Raw genomic sequence first — 20046 nt, 5'->3', positions numbered from 1 at the left:
AACTATGCTTTCCTAGTGGACTATTGCAAGTATAACAAATATGATATACAGTATGCAGGATCCTATATGCTATATGTTGGGGAATCTATCCAATGTACGCCTCCAACCTGAGGCAGCGTGCACTATATTTGTCTAGTTGTCGTCTTTTCTTCGCGAAGATCGTTACATATTTATAGATGTAATGTCTATGTTGTGGCCAGATGACTCTTGGCATAGTTATCTACGAGAGAAGACCTCGGATTATCCAAGACACTGCATGATGGAAGCAGAAAAGATGATGCAGATGGGGCGGGCTGGAATTAATCAGTGTCAGGTCCAGCCCGGTGGATGATAACTCTATGGAGGATTTATTTAGTCTTGGCACATCACTCCCAGCTGTACAAGTCACATCAGTCAGCATCACCCAGTCTTACTGAGATGCTAATTTATACTCCCATAATTTAACCCCTTGAAAAAAGCCGTGCACCCGACTAGCCTCATTTGTTTGATAGTTCCTAATGTTAGTGCAGTTTAAGCCCTTTGTATTATTTCTCAAAAATTCCTATGTTTTAACCCTCACAAAAAATATGTTCAAAGATGGACTTTATTATATACAATCATTCAAGAAGAATACCATTTGATTTTCACCATAATAAAACAGTATGCCTGGATAATCTGATTTCTTACTTGAGACATTGTAACTCAAGGTATAAGATCATATTTTGCCAAGTGCTAAGCCTGCGGGCGGAGGACACTAGGATTTTCTCTTTGGTAACCTGTGTGTCATGCATAGCCAGCAATCAGCTTTTATTGCCAAGGGAAGTCATAGCTAGACATACATGTAGCAAATAGTAGTCATCCATCAATAGTCATCCACAATCAACCAAATGTTCATTTGTTGGCTAAGGCCGGGTTCACACTGCGTTTTTGCTCTCTGTTTATTGGATAATTTTAATGGGGAAAAAAAGGATGAAAAAATTGTTGCATTTGTGTGCATCCGTGGTCGACCACGTTTTTGTGTACACTAACAAAAGAGACATTTTGATCTACCATGTTTTTGGTTGACCATGTTTTTGTGTACACTCAAAAAAACAGATGCGTTTTGAACTTTTGATCCTCCTTGAACTAAGGTCCCTTTTAAATGTCTTAACACTACCATGATAATAAGAAAGATCGGCATTGTTTACAGAGACTTTACAAGGCTGATTGTGCCTTTGGGCCACACAAACACCATTCAAAATGATCATTATCGGCTGCACATCCCCTGTTTTAGATATGGCGAAGTGTGTCAGATAATGATTGTATAGGCCTGATTTGTTGGATGATCACTGGCCCTTTTAGACCGGCTGACTATTGGCAAAGAGTGCTCTTATGGTCCGTTTACACGGAGTGATAATTTGCCCAATCAAATCAAATTAACGATTTTAAAGTAACAATGTGTTTTTTATAACGATCAGCGTTTAGACAGAACAATATATAGTTTGCAAAAATTGTTATTGCGATCATTTTTTACATCGCTTAAGCCTATCTCACACATTGGGTGAATCAATGAAAGACTGTTTACACGAAACGATCTGAGAATTATGAGTGAACGACCAACGATGATTTGAGAACTTTTAGAAAGATCACGAACGATTTATCGTTCATCGCTTGACCGTTCACTGTGTTTACACATGCCGATTATTGCTCAAATGCGATTGTTATTGTGAAAATTCGAACGATAATCGTTCCGTGTAAATGCGCCATTATGAATGCTCATTTGCTTGATAATTGGCAGATCAAAAGAGCCTTAATATGGTACCGAATAGCTTTTTGTTTTGGCACATAGAGGGGGATCCTGAGAGGTATATGCCTTGATACAGAATCTGGACAGGGACTGTACTTCTGAGACAACTCCTTTATACCAAGAGATTACAGTAATTATATTAACTAACTGATATGATGTTGCTGAGAAGATATACATGCAGTCCTATTTAAAACAACAAAAATCCATCCTGCTGCAGTTTGTTTCCTTCTTTGGGAGAGCATTGCATATCTTGCTCTGAAAACCAGAGAGGAAAATCTGTAATCCACAATGTGGTGCAAATTTACCGCTGTGGATTGTGCCACGGAAATTCAGCAAATTTTCTACAGTGAAAGTTCCCAGTATTTCCCTTATGCATGGTAGCACCCCTAGGTTGGGTTCACATACATTGGCCTTGATTTACCATTGTACTCTTTTTCCCTATTGGTATTTTATCGGACTTGGGTTTAGTTTTTTTACTAATTTGGTGCATGTCTCGGGAAAACGTCTGGGGCATACCAATGAAAAATCCAACCACGTAACCCTTAGATTGCGCTGCGGTATCTGTTGGCGCTATACAAATAAATATATATATTCTTCTTCTTCTTCTTCTTCTTCTTCTTCTTCTTATTATTATTATTATTATTATTATTATTATTAGCATGGATGAGCCATAAAAGCAGAGAGCCTGCTCCAGTGCCATTGCTTTTAACAGAAAGGCAATACTCTAGTGGCCAATATAGAGCAAAAATTGGATCACCAAGCAGTGAAAAAACATTGTCAGGTCAGATATATCCAGATGTTGCCTCATATTGATGGGAAGGGATCAGAATTGGTACAAGCGGCATGAAGCAATTAACCCTTCCTATCAAGTATCACCAGTTCAGGCTTCACTCAGACATGTCAAAAGTTAAGATTGGACAGGGTCTCAGTCTTGGGACTTGCTATCTGTGTTATAGCTGGAGAAAGACCACAGCCACACGCTTCCCTCCTCAGCCAGCCACCCTTTCCTATTGATAGCAAAAGTTGGGCTCCATTATAAGTGCATGGAGCCTGACTACAGTGATCAGTCTAATAAGGTTTACCACTTTCCCTAGCTATAACTCATAATCGAAGTGGATCTCAGGACTGAGACCTGGTGCAAGCTTAATTTTTTACATGTCAGAAACTAAAATAAATGAACACTTTAAATATACAAAACATATTTAAAAGCTTCATCGACCCTTTATTATCCTCATTCTTCATCAAGACTTGGCTGGATATTTGGGCTAGTTGTCCTCTAAAACACGAAGCGCCTCTTATATAATCAGCCACATATGATTTTATAATCACCTTCAGGGATCCCAAATAAAATGAAAAACTAGATGATTCTTGGAAAAGCCCAATTAAAGTAGTAGGTGTAATTAAGAATAATTGGCTTTATATGTATGAAGCGCCATAGAAGCTTTACAGTCCTGTAATTTGTCTGGAATCATCCAGACTACAAGGTCCTCTGAGTATACATGTCATTGGCCAAAAAGCCAGCTATGCATATCCTCATACATAAAAAATAAAGAAACATCTGTTTGGGAGATGAATTATCATCTGTATTCTTCATGAATTGTTGTCTCCTCCTGGTTTACAGTCATTGGGTACTAGTATCTGCTGATTTACTAGAATCTGCTGTAGAACTGACATGTCGAGATAGCCTAGATGTGCAGAGGGCATAAAATATCTATGCAGCCATCATAAAATATTAATCCCCATGGCTCATTCCTGGGACCACTCAATAACAGAGTGGCTGACTCAGCCTGGCAGAAACAATGATCATTTGACAGGTGTAAAAACAATTTGACATGGGATGGTGACTAACAGATCAAGGCGTAATTACACGTCTGGCTCCTTCTCCACCCGCGCCTCTCACATCAGGACTGGAGCTTTGCAAGGAGACTGTAAAACTTACAATGCTCTGGAGGAGTTTGCATTGATTTGTCAATTGCTAAGTAGTTGTGCAGCCCTTTCACACTTCATGAGAGCTCTGGCACCTTGACAAATGATTGTCATGTTAAAACTGTCAGGGATCATATAGGAGAAATATGGAAGCTGTCACTTAACTTTATTATTGGACCAAGAGTACAAAAAAGTAATATTTACAGGGCAGGATAATTACCGAATATAAATTATTGACCTCTATATTCATATTTTACATAACTCTGATTAATATGGCAGTAAGAGATATAAAAAAAAGAAGAAGAAATAGTGTGGCTTAAGTTCTGCTAAGCCTCCTGTATCCTTCCTTCTAGATCAGTGATAAATCAGATCACACACACGCAGCGCTTTCATCATTAAAGACATACTGTATACATTGATGTAAACAGCGTTGTGTTCATTCAGGTAGTTATGTTGTTACATTACAGACAATAGAAGAGTAGCCAGGACAAATAAGTATGTTATTACTTCAGATAGGTAGCAAGCAATGTACAGTATTATACGTTATAATATAACCACCTTGTTAAACGTGCTTTAATTGTAGGGAACAGGGATGTGAAGCCCTAATCTGCACCTCTTCCTTTCTTACTTGGAGGGTCTATCCTAGGTGGCCACCGACTGGGGGACGGTCCCTTACTCACCAGTAGCTATATTAAAGTCTTGTTTATTTCAGCTTGAAATAATAGCGGGGAGGGAGATGTGCAGGTAAGGTTTGTTCCTGGGACTAGAGCCGATTCTAGGTTTTCTGCCTAAGGCAAACCTCAGAGGCCCCCCCCCCCTGCGAGACCTCGGACCCCACCCACCCCCACAATCTTTCACATCAGCAACCTCCCTCCCCCCACGGGCGTGACACTTTAACTGCCTGCCGGCCTGATAACCCTCCCTTCCCAGCGACACACCTCGGGTACTGACCCCAAAGCACAGAGTGAAGGTGGGTAATGAGAGCTGCCAGTTAATGTCACAAGCTGAGCTAGTGGGATGAGGGGACAGCTGTGAGCGTGGGCGGCGGGCAGTGGGAAAGAGGTGAGCGACTGCGAGTGGGACCGTGGCTGCTGAGTGGGACCGCGGCTGTTGTCATTTTTGTTAAGTTAAACTTAACCAAATTGACAGAAGCAGGGGAGACTATGCCGCCCCCTCCGAGACTACAAAATCTGCCGCCTGAGGTGGAATACTCATTCTGCCTCATGGCAGAATCAGCAACCTCCCTCCCCCCACGGGCGTGACACATTAACTGCCTGCCCGCCTGATAACCCTCCCTTCCCAGGGACACACCTCGGGTACTGACCCCAAAGCACAGAGTGAAGGTGGGTAATGAGAGCCTGCCTGGGACGGCTGTTTTGGGTGCGGGCCCTTCTTCTGGCCAGGAAAAGAAATAGACGTCCCAGGATTGCCCTTATAGCTGCTCCAATACCGTGAGTCCCAGTTTTGCAGTTAATGGAAGTGACAGTTCTTGACATGGGCAGAGATGGCAGCAGAGACCACTGGAAAGAATACACCACTTCCTACAAGACATACAGCAGCTGATACATACTGGATGCCTTGAGATTTTTAAATAGAAGTAATTTACAAATCTGTATAACTGTAATAATCTGTTTGACTGACACCAGTCGACTTAAAGGAGTAGTTCAGCACACACACAAAAAATATTTCAAATCAATTTACTTCTAATAAAAATCGTGAGTCTTCCAATACTTATTAGCCTAATGTATGTATGTCCTGCAGAAAGTTGTGCATTATTTCCAGTCTGGAGAGCAGGAGAGGTTTTCCATGGGGATGTGCTACTGCTCTGGACAGTTCCTCACATGGACAGAGGTGGCAGCAGAGAGCACTGCGTCCAACCTCCTTTATCTTGGGGATCCGACTCCTGTGATCACACATTATATTTCAAATATTTTAGAAAATGATATGAATAAATGCAAGTAGTTGATGCCAGACCAAGGTGAAGCGCCACAACTTTTGTCTTTCAAGGCTTTAGAGCAGGGGAGATGAATGTTGTCCAGTTAATGTGCAGTTATATGAAAGTCAGAAACATCTTATTAAAATCAGTACAATAAACATGCTTTAGCTGTATGATATATAATCGACTTACTTTAAAGAAGCCCAGGGAAGAATCCTGAGGAGAAATGGATATTGCAGGAGTGGAAACTAGAATAAGAATGAGTTATAATTCATGAGTGAAGGATCTTAAAGTGAGTTATGAAGGTCATTCTTGTCTGCAGAAATGAATTGCGTGATATGGTGATAACCTACTTTTATGCATTATGCCATAGGTAAGGAAAGGCTTTAATTATCCTTTTTTATTTCTTCAGATTTGAATACATAAAGGAATACGCCAGGAAGATTTCTGAGAGAAAAGCTGTTATTTTGCTATGTAGTGTAATGATAGAAGAAAACATATTTATTCTCTGTAGTGAACATAATGAACGTGTGTCAGATGTGAAGCTGCAAAATACTGATTTATGTTTCACCTTTCATGTTTGTCTGCTTTAAATGGTTATTGTTCCGCTTTTAAAGCTTGAATATTTTTATTGTACTTAAACTTCATTTAGAAAAAAATAAATATATATATATATATATATATATATATATATTTATATATATATAAATATATATATGGCTTTTTTCTTGGTTTTAGAAACAGCACCCAACCCTTTCACAGAACTCCACATAAAAAGAGGTGCATGGGCACAAAATTATTTTAAAAATGGATAGAAATAAAAAAAGTCATACTCACCTACCCCAATCCCCTGCAGTTGCCACCCTGATATTCCCATTCCCTACTTTCACTGCTCCTTCTTTGTTCATGTGATGTGTCTTCCCTGCATGAACTGTCCTCTCACTGGCAGGTCTATGCTGTAGGGTGGCACAGGAGACAGGAGGAAGCTGTTTTGTTAGAAGGGGGATAGCAGCTGCAGAGGGTCAGGGGGAGGTAAGTATTACTACTTTAAATTTTTACACCACCCCCAACCATATACAAAACTAATTATCCCCAGACAACCCACTTTAAAATTAGACAGTAACTAAATCAGTCAGGATCACCAGAGTACCTCAGAATCCCATTGAAGACCCAAGGTTCTGCACACTCATTGGCTCCTAATATGATAGGATTAAGCAGAAAACAGCTTCATTTGTAAGTAGTCTATAAGCACTAGAGTCTGTCTCTTATGGCCTTATAAAAACGTATTAATATTAATTATGACACATTCTGTGTGTGCATTGGTAACAAGATTTGCAATTCTAAGTGGACGTACATGTTGTATATAGAACAAAGGTGCAACATGCTCCAGACTTACTCTTGTGCCCTACTTTTAAATGTACGCCAGCTTTGAGTTGCAGTACATTCCTGGCATAAATTATAGTAAATATACTTGCCAGCTGTATGCGACGCTTACGCGGCTAAGCCTGCCTTCCCTTTTTTGTGTCCAATTAGTTTAGTCTCTGCTGTAGAAGATTCCTACACATAATCCTGCAGTTATATAAATAATAAAGAAGCTATTCTTACCTCACTGCACTCCCCCGGTGTCCTCCTCCAGTGTGTCTCTGCCTCCCCCAATGAACGCCACTTCCAATATGGACTTGTTTCGGCAGTGACAGCCCACTCACTGGCCGAAAGAGAAACAGATCACTGATCTCAGGGATACCAGTCAAAGATAACACTGCCAGCTGCTGGTTAAAGTGCTCAATGCAGTAAAATCCTAGGTGCATTGCTCCCTGGGAAACATGAACATGCAAAAGAAGAGCCATTGGAGCCTCATTTAAGAGTCTTGAAAAACTGGACCTGCCAGATATCCGGGAAGGACCCAGCCAATGGGTGGCTCCTGGAGGGAAACCACCAAAACCACCATATTAAGTGGCCCTATAAGTCAATATGATGACAAGGGGAAGCTATCCATCCACAGACAGCTGTTTCGGGGTGTTGCCCCTCATCAGTGTGGAGCAGGATTCTGGATAGGTGGGAGCAATGCCTAGTAAAGCCATAAGAGAAAAAGATCACTGATCTCAGGGAGACCAGCCAAACGATAACACTGCCGGCTACTGGTTAAAGCGCTCAATGCAGTGAAATCCTATGTGCATTGCTAACTGGCCATGGCATTGTCCTGTCTCAGTCAGTGATTGGCTGAGTGGGCTGTCACTGCTGAGATGAGTCCATCTCAGAAGTGGCAGTCGTATCATTCAGTGGGGGACCCAGATACACCACAGGAGGACACCAGGGAAGCATGGAAAGGTAAGAAAAGCATAACTGCAGCACTATATTGAAAGTTTTCTCACAACGGAGTACCCCTTTAAGCAACTGGTTGAAGGGTAATGCTGTAGTGTACAAATCTTTGACTACTTTAGAAAATTGCAGGGAGCTGCCTAGGTCTAAGGCTTGGTGTGGGGCCGTCACAAAGTCAATGCGAGACTAACTAGGAACTTCCAGCCCTCTAGGGAGAGTGGCTTGGACTTACCTTTGCAGGGATTAGTTTACTTGGAAATGCTTTGAACCTATGTGACTCCTCCCTCATAGTTCACTTGACATTATAGCTGTCTGGGTAAGTGTCATATGATCAAAACTTTTACTTGCCTGACATCTGACCACTAGGTGTGCCAAACGCACAACAATTTTAACCCCTGCACTTCCAATATACCTTAGTGTATGCAGTTTGTGGCGGTGTCACAAGTAAAATGGCTGTGCATACAAGAAACATACAGTATGCAACATCAAGTATGTTTTGCAGTGCATTCATATGTATGTGTGTGTGTGTGTGTGTGTGTGTGTGTAGCAATCTATGTAACAATGTTACTTTACAGTATAAAGATTTTCTTGGATCTATGTATGTTCAAACATTTCTTATCAAGTGTTTCCTCTGGTATTGTCCCAGTTTATCACTTGCAGAGTGTCGGAGATCTGTTCACCTCCTCTTCTGATCCCCAGGGCTTTTAACAAGAGCTGACATCTATCAGCGTGCACTGTGCAGGTGCAATGAGACGAGATTTATTACAATCAATATATGTAATCCCAATGGGACTTTTGCAAAAATGTTGATTCAAACGAATGTAACATGTTTGCAGCAGCAAATTCTTAGAAAGAGCTTAGCTTTTACACAGCCTAATATTGGTTTTGTATGACCTGGAAGTACAGTAGTCTTTGTAAGCATTCATACAATAGGTTGCTACATTGTAAAAAGCCTCCAATGGTTGCCAACTCAAACCATAATTATATACTTCTATTGTCAGATCATTTGGGATGATATGGCAGATGTCAGGAGCGTAGGTAACATCTCGTGGGCCCTGGTGCAAGAGGTCTTCCGCCCCTTCATCGACCAAGCAATGCCACACTACTGCAAACCTGCATAGCCCATAACCCCCTGCTGCCACTGTATAATACCACTACAATGTTATTACATAAAATCCACTATATAAAGGCCAATATTCTCCCTTGGCTGTGACCATATAGCGGTAGATCCAGCTGTATACAGATTCTGCAGACTTTATAAGTAATTACAGTGCAGCTATATCCAGTAACATACATATCTGCTGGTAACGGTTTTGCTAATCGAAGGTCTTCACTTTTCCATCTCCTCCCCATATAGTAGTTGGGCCCCATCTATGCATCCATATAACAGTTAGACCTTGCTATGTCCCATAGAGTAGTTAGGCGCCTCTGTGTTCCCCATATAGTACGTCTCCTCTGTGCATCTTCCTGTAGGTAGCCCCCTGGTAGTTATCCCCCACACACAGTAAATTGGTATCATTTGTGTAGGCAATGCCTCCTAAAGGTAATCTTGCCCCCTTCCTTAAAGGAAATCTCTTTTGTAGGTAATCCTTTCCCATATATTAATCCCACTGTAGTAAATGCTCCCTCGCCAGTAGTAATCCACCACTACCATGATACTCCCATGTGTATTCCCCCTCATGTAATGATGAATGATTCCCGACACTCGCTGATTCTTTTGCTCTTAATTTTACTCTAGTACATATCGTGCTGTGATAGCGTGATATGTACTAGAATAAAACTAAGAGCAAAAGAATCAGCAAGTGCCAGGATTCATTTATCATTATCAGTATACTTGCCTCGTGCACCGCACCACAGTATTATTGGAGTGCCGGTTGTTTGCTATTTACCGTTCCCCCTCATGTAGGCATCCCTGCCCCCTGAAAGTATCCATTTGTAATATATATTAAAAAAATAAAACATACTCACCTGGCTCTGCAGTCCCCAAGTGAGCCGAAGGTGCATGGCATCAGTAGGTAAAGCCAGCAAGCCAAGGACCAGAAACAAAGGCAGAGGGCCCGATAGCTGACACCAGTAAGCAGCACACAGACACGGGCCCAACACACACATACACAAACAGACGCATGCACCCACACACACAACACACAGCACCACACAGACTCAATGGGAATGGGCAGGACGCGAACTGGGAATGGGCGGGACGCAGTCAGGGCACTCACTCAGCTCCGGCACTTGCCATTTACAGGATTAGGCATCCATGGATCTGTGTGATCCATAAATGCAAGCAGCATTGAAAAAGTAGCAGTGGTAAAAGGGGCCTCTCCATTGCCAGGGCTGCAATTTAGTCCAAGTCCATTCCTGGTTGACATTACACTTAGATCAGCTTTAAGCAGGCTTGATGTTTCTCAGCTTTTCTGTCTTGCACACTACTAGCTAATTTGGTAGAGTTCAGGTATAGAGGACATTGTTGCAGAGAAAAAAGTTATTGGTCCTATAGAAGACATTGAGGCGCTGTCCAGTCTTGATTCTTTTACCCATGACAAACTTCCCATCCATCTGTGTATTGTCTACAACTACTGCAAAGCCTCTTCCACATCATAAGAGGCCACATGATGTACGCATGGATTAATCCAGTCAGCCGGAAGCTTTTAACTAGCACATGTCTTCTGTACATAGCCACTGATCCAGCTATATTTTGTGACAGGGTACAGAAGAAGGATGCCAGCCCTTTCTTCCCGGTGCCTTGCTTAGTCTTCTTTGCTTAGGCTTCTCCCCATTGACCTGTCTGACACGGGAGTACTACTCCCATCAGTTTAGCTTAGTGGATCATTAAGGCATGCAAGCTCCCTCACCACGTCAAGGTGAAGGCACCAAGAGGGAGCCCCTCCACCCTAGCCCGATTACCCATGCCAACCCTTAATTTACCTTTCCTTTCCTAAACCCACCAAGGCCCAGGCCCACCCAGCCCCCTGACACAGACGCTTTTAAGTGCCCCCTTTACAGCCCAGGGCTGCCCAGGACCCTAAATTCAGAACCTCCCATCTACTCTACCCAAACCAGATCCACCGCTATTCCCTTACTTGGACCCTCCAATTACCCTTCCCAGCCCAGGTCCACACCAGCCCTGTAATGGACACCCACCAAGCACCCTTCCTAGACCAGGCCTGCCCCAGCCCTCTGAAGTGGAACCACCAGGCACCCTTATCAGCGCAGGACAGCCCCAGCCCTCTAACCCTCTAATGTCCTCCACCCGTTTCAAGAACATTGAGGGGCCATTCAAAAGAAAGGCAGTAAAGTCGAAGCTGCAGACGGTTGTCTCCATCCTGTATTTTTTATCTAACAGGCTTAGTATATTGTCTTTGTACAGAATGTCCATTTATTTTTGACAATAGGTTAACAATATTACTGAAACATATAACACCATAACTTATAGGAATATATAAAGTTTCCCCAGATGGTTGTCTCCATTCTGTATTTCCTTTTCTTTCCTTTTCCTTTACTTATACATTTATAGTAGGTTCAATTATTGAGCCCCAATGCAATGCAAAGTCTTGCAGTGTTTTCTCATAAGTATGCCGCATGTAAACATAATGAAAATATTTGATTTAAATATTTTCCTTCCAAGTGGCATGCTACATAAAATATAAACATTCCAGAACATTGAGGGGCCACTCAGTCGAGCTGAAGCTGCAGACGGTTGTCTCCATTCTGTATTTCCATATATATATATATATAGGTTCAATTATTGAGCCTTAATGCAAAGAAAAAAAAAGGCCCAGCATATGGTAACAGTAGTAGACTTTTAGTGCATGCTGGGGTTTCAGGATATGTTGGGGACCAGTGTCCCCCTCCGCTGTCCTGTGTGTACCAGTAATACTTACCAGTAGATGTTCTGGGATGATGTACTGGGGAGCTGTGCCGTCCATCTGGCATCTGTGACAGTAAAAATGGGCAGAGAATCTCCCCTCAGAGACCACAAGACATGTTTACAGCTCCACTGACCGTGGCAGGTGACTTTTTTTTCACTGAAATAACTTTATTAACAACCACTCAATGGTAATACATACAATGTACGGTGCAACAGCGCTGGCTAAAAAGTATTATATAATAAATTATTACAAATACATAGCATGACACTGCAATACAAGTTGGCAAGAAATTAGAATTTTCTCCAGAGACATTTCAGCTATAACAACTAGGGGTGTGGCTTATTGTGGGTGTGGCTTGTGTGTAGGGGGTGTGGCTTGTCATGGTGAGTGTTTTTTTCCAAGTTTTCCTTATAAATCACCCTTATTATACACACTATACAGTTAGAACAATACAGAGGCAGCAGGGTTGTACAGCATGACAGCTGACCGCGATCCCCATTCACTCTGTGTGCCGCAGACAGCTTGACCGAGTGTAATGTCTGTAATGCTAACATGTACTAGAACAGACATCAGGAATACAAGTGCTAGGGGCCTGATTCTGGGGTCTGTAATATGCTGGGGGCCTGATACTAGGGTCTTATTATGGGATCTGTATTATGCTGGGAGCCTTCTTCTGCGGTCTGTAATATGCTGGGGGCTTAGTGCTGGGGTCTTATTATGGGATCTGTGTTATACAGGTTGCCTAAACTGGGGTCTGTATTGTGCTTGAGGCCTGATAATGGAGTCTATAATATACTGTGAGCTTGATACTGGCGACCAAATTCTGGAGTTTGAATTATGCAGTTCTCATGTGCAATAATGGTCCTCCCTGCTGTACACCCCCCATATTGTCTTCCACAGGAAAGCTCATCAGTCTCTGAATGGTAGGATGTAGGGATGGTCCGAACCTGGTCCGGACGGGGTTCGTACGAACCCGAACCCTCCGCAATGATTACCGCTGTCTGCCCGCTCCGTGCAGCAGGCGGATCCAGCGGGAGGACCGCCTGGAAAACTGGGATACAGCCATAGCCATAGGCTGTATCCCAGTTTTCCAGGCGGTCCTCCCGCTGTATCCGCCCGCTGCACGGAGCGGGCAGACAGTGGGAATCATATGACAGTGGACTATATGATTTTCACCGAGGAACCATGAAGTCTTCATTATTGCCAAACATTCTAATATTAAGTCGTTAGAGCAAAACTAAATTAAAGGCATTTTCCAGGCACAACAGACTAATGAGCTATCCTGTGAACGGCAGGTGAGGTGCAGCAACAAGGTCTGGCCACTACACAACTGCTTCCTGCCCTGGTCTCTGTGTGGTGCAGGCACTGAACAGCTAAGGCTGGGTTCACACTGCGTTTTTGCAATCCGATTTTTTAATGAAAAACGGATGCATTTGTGTGCATCCGTTTTGATCAGTTTTTCCATTGACTTCCATTGTAAAAAAAAACGGATCAAAAAGGATCCGTTTTTTTTTTAGCGGACACAAAAGTAGTGTCAGCTACGTTTTTGTGTCCATAAAAAAAAACGGATTCGTTTTGATCCGTTTTTTTTTACAATGGAAGCCAATGGAAAAACTAGTCAAAACAGATGCACACAAATGTATCCGTTTTTTTCATCCGTTTTTTGCAAAAAACGGATTGCAAAAACGGATTGCAAAAACGCAGTGTGAACCCAGCCTAATCAGCAGCATTGCCGGGTGTCTGCACCCAGCCTACAGTGACAGATATCCTGTGGATAGCTCATCTGTCTATTTCCCAGAAAAAAAAATAATTTTATATATATATATATATATATATATATATATATATATATATATATATATTTGCATTGTAAAAGACTTGACCCCCTACTCTCCTCATGACCCAGAGAGAGATGTGCGGTGGGGCTTTACATAGGCACAATTTGAACATATGTGACCATACCCTTACACAAGCACAAATGTTATGTCTAACAGCTAGGGATGGTCCGAAACTGCAGAGGTTCGGGTTCGTATGAACCCGAACTCTCGGCATCAGATTCCCGCTGTCTGCCCGCTCCGCGCAGCGGGTGGATACAGCAGGAGGACCGCTTGGAAAACTGGCATACAGCCTATGGCTATGGCTGTATCCCAGTTTTCCAGGCGGTCCTCCCGCTGTATCCACCCTCTCCACGGAGAGGGCAGACAGCGGGAATCATTTCCGAGAGTTCGGACCATCCCTACTAACAGCCCTGGGGGACCTATGTCCCTCATTTGAATTAAGTGGTGGTCCTGCATGCGGGATTCCTCTCCATTCAACTCTATGAACCTAACAGGCAAGTTCTGTACTTAGTTATCTCCATCATTGTAGTGGCAGCGCACATGATCGACCACCACACCATATGGACGTGGGACCCCGTTCTTATAATGGTTGGGGCACCACCCAGTGATGAGCCACTGATAGCTGGTAGAAAAAACCCTCTACCTGTAATACAGACAATTACTTACTGGTTGCTGACAAATGATGATTAATTAGAATTGCTATATAGCATTAAATTATTTAACATTGTACAGTTGTAACAAAAAAAAACTTACAAGGGAGAAAGGAAATAAACGTATTTTATTCACATCAGCCGAGATCCCTCAAGTTTACTGCATGCCAGAATGATAGTCTTCTTTATTTTTAATCTGCAGACAGCAGGGTTCCAGGAAATTCTGACCGACACTGAGATATTGGCTGTGCTGGTGGGGTGTCTATGTCACGATCTTGACCACAGAGGAACCAATAATGCCTTCCAGACCAAGTAAGTTAATCTAATGTTACAATTTGCAGAATTAAATTAGCAAATCCTTACATCCTATTCATTGACGGGTGGATTTATATATGGGAATATTCATTTTTATGCTCCATGAACTGCGCCATCTACTACTGTGTAAACACATTATGGGAAATGATGCAACAGCTATTCTTGCTTTAATTGCCAGATTACTTTCATTTCACGCTGTCAGCTGTATTTTTTCTTATATAAGCAGGCCTCCTAAATTCAAGGGCTTATTTCTGCAGCTCATATAGACATTTAGGCTATGTTCACACAGTGTACAAGTAAGTGCACATAATGGACTTTATTTGCACTTATTTTTACATTGTGTGAACATAGCCTTAGCATTAACTTGGATATTCACTTGGTAAGACCACTAAACCAAGCATGGCTACCAGAATGTGGCACACCAGATCATAAGAAGATTTAAAGGGATGGTGTCATTAGAAAATGACTGATTACTTTAAGGGGTTGGCCACATTATAGTAAAATTGTTCAGTGTAAAGTATTAGTGTTTTATATAAATAAAATCAGACTCCCCTCCTCCAGACTGGGCTCTCCTGCTCTGTGGTGAGGCTGTCCATAAGATGGCCAACATGGAGGAGCATGTGATCATGCCCCGCTCCCAGTGTCCACCACTGAGCCTGTATATGTCTATGGAGGACACAGATGCTACTCCATGTGGGCCATCTTATGGACAGACTCACCACAGAGCAGGACAGCACAGCCTGGAGGAGGGGAGTGTGACTTTTAGTTCTGAGGTACACAGGGAGCTGCTGTCAGTAAGTGCTGTGAGTACAGTTACTAATACTGTACACTGAACAAATTGACTATAAAGTGGCCAACCCCTTTAAACATAAGTTTTAAGCATTTTCTTGTGTTTTTTAATGTTCCATTTTACTATCTATATTACTTAAGCGACTGAAAGAAAAAAAAAGTAGTGGATTCCTATTGCTGCCAAACCCTTATTTGAAAACCGGCCAGGTGTCTCCAATGTTCCAGAGAAATGGCTCATGGCTTCTGGAGTCAAGTCACACTTTATTGGTATGCTACGCGTTTCGAGGGTGAGAATCCCCTCTTCATCAGGCATCTTCCTGATGAAGAGGGGATTCTCACCCTCGAAACGCGTAGCATACCAATAAAGTGTGACTTTACTCCAGAAGCCGTGAGCCATTTCTCTGGAACATTGGAGACACCTGGCCGGTTTTTAAATGAGGGTTCGGCACCCATTGGAATCCATTACTTTTTTTCTTTCACTCGCTGAAGTTCTACATTTCACCGATTACCCATCTGGGGATTGGAAGGGGGCTGGCAGCAACCCTGCTATATTTAACTACATGCACACATTAGAGTTGTGTCTAACTGTGTACGACCCCACCAGGTATCATTCTTTTCTATTTACTATCTATATTACGTAATAATCCTGAAATCTTGCAGGTTTCTTTCTCACTACTAGGTCTAAAACTCAGTTGAGACTTCCTATCCTGTCTGTGGTGTTAAGGAGGCTGCTGTAAAGTGATCTGTACAGTATAAGGCTAGGTTCACACTATGTAACTGTGCGGCTGTAATTTTTATGCGGCTGTAAATGTGCGGATGAAACTACGGCCGTGGGAAAAAATAGACATGCGGCTCAAAACATACGGTCATTTACTTTGAAATCTGGTTCAACTAAAAATAACAAATAAAATCTTAAGAAAGTGATGCAAACACCTCTGGATGCATCTGGGAAAGCAGGGAACACAGTTTACATGAATCGCTATTACCGGGGTTTGCGATCCTCTTCAGTAATGCCGATGTCTCTCATGGTTAATCTATTAAAATAATAAAACACATTTTCGTTGTAATAAAGTGCCTTTCATTGTTCAATAATTAAATTTAAACTAATCCATCATTTTGCAATTAAATATACTGTTAAAATAAATATATATATAAATAAATGTATATTTATATATATATTTATTTTTTGACAGTATATTTAATTGCACAATGATGGATTCGTTAGAATTAAATTATTGAACAACGAAACTGAATTTATTTAATCGAAAATGTGTTTTATTAATTAAATATTAATTAGTACAGGAAGCTCCAGTAAGCCGTTAATTCATATTGCCGGCAAAAGAGCATTCTGTACTAATCATCACTTTACTTTAATGAAAACATCAAATGTTTCTTCTAATTATGTTATCACAATAGCATTATTAGAAGAAACATTTAGAATTATATGTGCGCTCAGCTGATTGGCTGATCGGCTCAGCGCACATATAATGAGCCGGTCCGCAGTACAGTGACTTCATTGTGCTGCGGACCAGCGAAGAGGACACATCGGGGTGAGTATAGAGCTCTCCCCACCCCCTCCCCAGCACTGCACCCCTCCCAACAAGGAAGGGGGGTCAGTTAACCCCTTCCTTGCTGGGATGGGTGCAGTCTGACATCAGTCTGGCCCCCAAGGGGTTAAGGGGGATGCAATACATCCTCCCTTAACCCCTTGGGGGCCAGACTGTAAGCAGCGATCTGTAAAGATGCTGCATACTGTAAGGTGCACAACACCGCTCACAATGATGGGTGTTGTGCTCCTGTTTGTGTGTTTTTTGTGTGTTTTTCCCTTTTTGTTTTTCAGATATCGGTATCCTGTGGATTACGTCGGATTCCGTGGACTACGTCGATGACCAGCGTTTTTTTAATGTTTTTTTTTTATAAAATGGTCAATGAGGGGTGTGGGGGTGTTTTTATTTGAATAAAAAAAAAATTTAACTTTTGTCTTGTCTTTATTTCTTTACTTTATAGACTTAGTAGTGGAAGCCGTCTAATAGACGGAATCCATTACTAAGTTGGGGCCTAGTGTTAGCCGGTCTAAAATGGCTAACACTAACCCCCTATTATTACCCCAGTACCCAATGCCACCAGGGGTACTGGAAAGAGCCGGGTGCCAGTGGTCCCGGAGCGTCAAAATTGGCGCTCCTGGACCGGGCGGCAGCAGGCTGGTAAGATTTAGGCTGGGGAGGGCCTAAACCAATGGCTCTTCCCACCCTGGTGTTACCAGGCTGCTGTCGTTTGGTTTTTAACCCAGCTGGTTATAAAAATAGGGGGGACCCTATGCGTTTTTTTTTAAATAAATAAATAATTTAAAAAAAACGCATAGGGTCCCCCCTATTTTTATAACCAGCCGGGTTAAAAACCAAACGACAGCAGCCTGGTAACACCAGGGTGGGAAGAGCCATTGGTTTAGGCCCTCCCCAGCCTAAATCTTACCAGCCTGCTGCCGCCCAGTCCAGAAGCACCAATTTTGACGCTCCTGGACCACTGGCACCCGGCTCAGTACCCTTGGTGGCATTGGGTACTGGGGTAATAATAGGGGCTTAGTGTTAGCCATTTTAGACCGGCTAACACTAGGCCCCAACTTAGTAATGGATTCCGTCTATTAGACGGCTTCCACTACTAAGTCTATAAAGTAAAGAAATAAAGACAAGACACAAGTTAAAAAAATTTTTTATTCAAATAAAAACACCCCCACACCCCTCATTGACCATTTTATTAAAAAAAAACATTAAAAAAAACACTGGTTATCAACGTAGTCCACGGAATCCGACGTAATCCACACGATACCGATATCTGAAAAACAAAAAGGGAGAAACACACAAAAACACAAACAGGAGCACAACACCCATCATTGTGAGCGGTGTTGTGCACCTTACAGTATGCAGCATCTTTACAGATCGCTGCTTACAGTCTGGCCCCCAAGGGGTTAAGGGAGGATGTATTGCATCCCCCTTAACCCCTTGGGGGCCAGACTGATGTCAGACTGCACCCATCCCAGCAAGGAAGGGGTTAAGTGACCCCCCTTCCTTGCTGGGAGGGGTGCAGTGCTGGGGAGGGGGTGGGGAGAGCTGTATACTCACCCCGATGTGTCCTCTTCGCTGGTCCGCAGCACAATGAAGTCACTGTACTGCGGACCGGCTCTTTATATGTGCGCTGAGCCGATCAGCCAATCAGCTGAGCGCACATATAATTCTAAATGTTTCTTCTAATAATGCTATTGTGATAACATAATTAGAAGAAACATTTGATGTTTTCATTAAAGTAAAGTGATGATTAGTACAGAATGCTCTATTGCCGGCAATATGAATTAACGGCTTATGGAGCTTCCTGTACTAATTAATATTTAATTAATAAAACACATTTTCGATGAAATAAATTCAGTTTCGTTGTTCAATAATTTAATTCTAACGAATCCATCATTGTGCAATTAAATATACTGTCAAAAAATAAATATATATATAAATATACATTTATTTATATATCTATTTATTTTAACAGTATATTTAATTGCAAAATGATGGATTCGTTAGAATTAAATTATTGACCAACGAAAGGGACTTTATTACAAAGAAAATGTGTTTTATTAATTTAATATATTAACTATTAGAGGCATCGGCATTCGGCATCATTGCCGGCTATTTTTGAAGTACTCCGTACGGACTGCCTGTCAATCCTCGGCCGCATGTCCAGCCGCAAACAATGGTCTTGTTCATTTTTTACGGGTCCGTTTACGATCGGGCCGTAGATTCATACATAGTGTGCACTGTGCAGCCGTATATCCTATACTTTCCAGCGTACGCATGAACCACCAAAAATACCGCCGCACAATTACAGCCGCAAATACAGCCGCACACTTACATAGTCTGAACCTGGCCTAAGGCTGGGTTCACACACAGTATATTTCAGGCAGTATTTGGTCCTCATAGCCACCAAAACCAGGAGTGGATTAAAAACACAGAAAGGATCTGTTCACACAATGTTGAAATTGAGTGGATGGCCGCCATATAACAGTAAATAACAGCCATTATTTCAATATAACAGCCGTTGTTTTAAAATAACAGCAAATATTTGCCATTAAATGACGGCCATCCACTCAATTACAACATTATGTGAACAGAGCCTTTCTGTGCTTTCAATCCACTCCTGGTTTTGGTTTCTATGAGGACCTGACATGAGGACCAAATACTGCCTGAAATATACTGTGTGTGAACCCAGCCTTACAGCGACAGGTGACACCAGTATATAGATTATTAGACAATAATATTAGACAATAGCGACTCCCTTTGGAATTACCTCTTCAGAGGTCACAGACTATGCTCAGAAATGTTTCACATTCATCTCAAGGGAACATGGTGCTTTCTATTGTTGTCTGTGTCCATGGGACTTACCATAGGGCATATCACTAAATGCTGTTTAAAAAATACAACTCAGACAAGATGGCATCCTCCATAACAACATACAAATAAATAAAATAAAATAAATGAGAAAGTTTGAAGAACAGAAAAGAATCTGTATTTAATCAGTAAAAGAAAATCTAGACAATATATTCCCTTTAAGAAGTCTTGTTCTCCTCCATGCTTCTTCTTTATGACTCATTGGA

General features: G+C 42.0%; 1 protein-coding gene across 3 annotated transcripts in view; it reads left to right on the top strand.

Annotated features, from left to right (window-relative positions):
* The window catches only part of PDE11A (phosphodiesterase 11A), a 398617-nt gene that overhangs the window by 310434 nt on the left and 68137 nt on the right, over window positions 1-20046 (top strand). For all 3 annotated transcript variants that reach the window (XM_069985174.1, XM_069985175.1, XM_069985176.1), the window contains one exon: window positions 14506-14615. In XM_069985174.1, the coding sequence (XP_069841275.1) occupies window positions 14506-14615 (110 nt within the window). The remainder of the gene's footprint in view (window positions 1-14505; window positions 14616-20046) is intronic.

This window comes from Dendropsophus ebraccatus, chromosome 9 (assembly GCF_027789765.1).
Source record: "Dendropsophus ebraccatus isolate aDenEbr1 chromosome 9, aDenEbr1.pat, whole genome shotgun sequence".
Taxonomy (NCBI): domain Eukaryota; kingdom Metazoa; phylum Chordata; class Amphibia; order Anura; family Hylidae; genus Dendropsophus; species Dendropsophus ebraccatus.
This window is presented reverse-complemented; position numbering and strand designations above follow the sequence as displayed.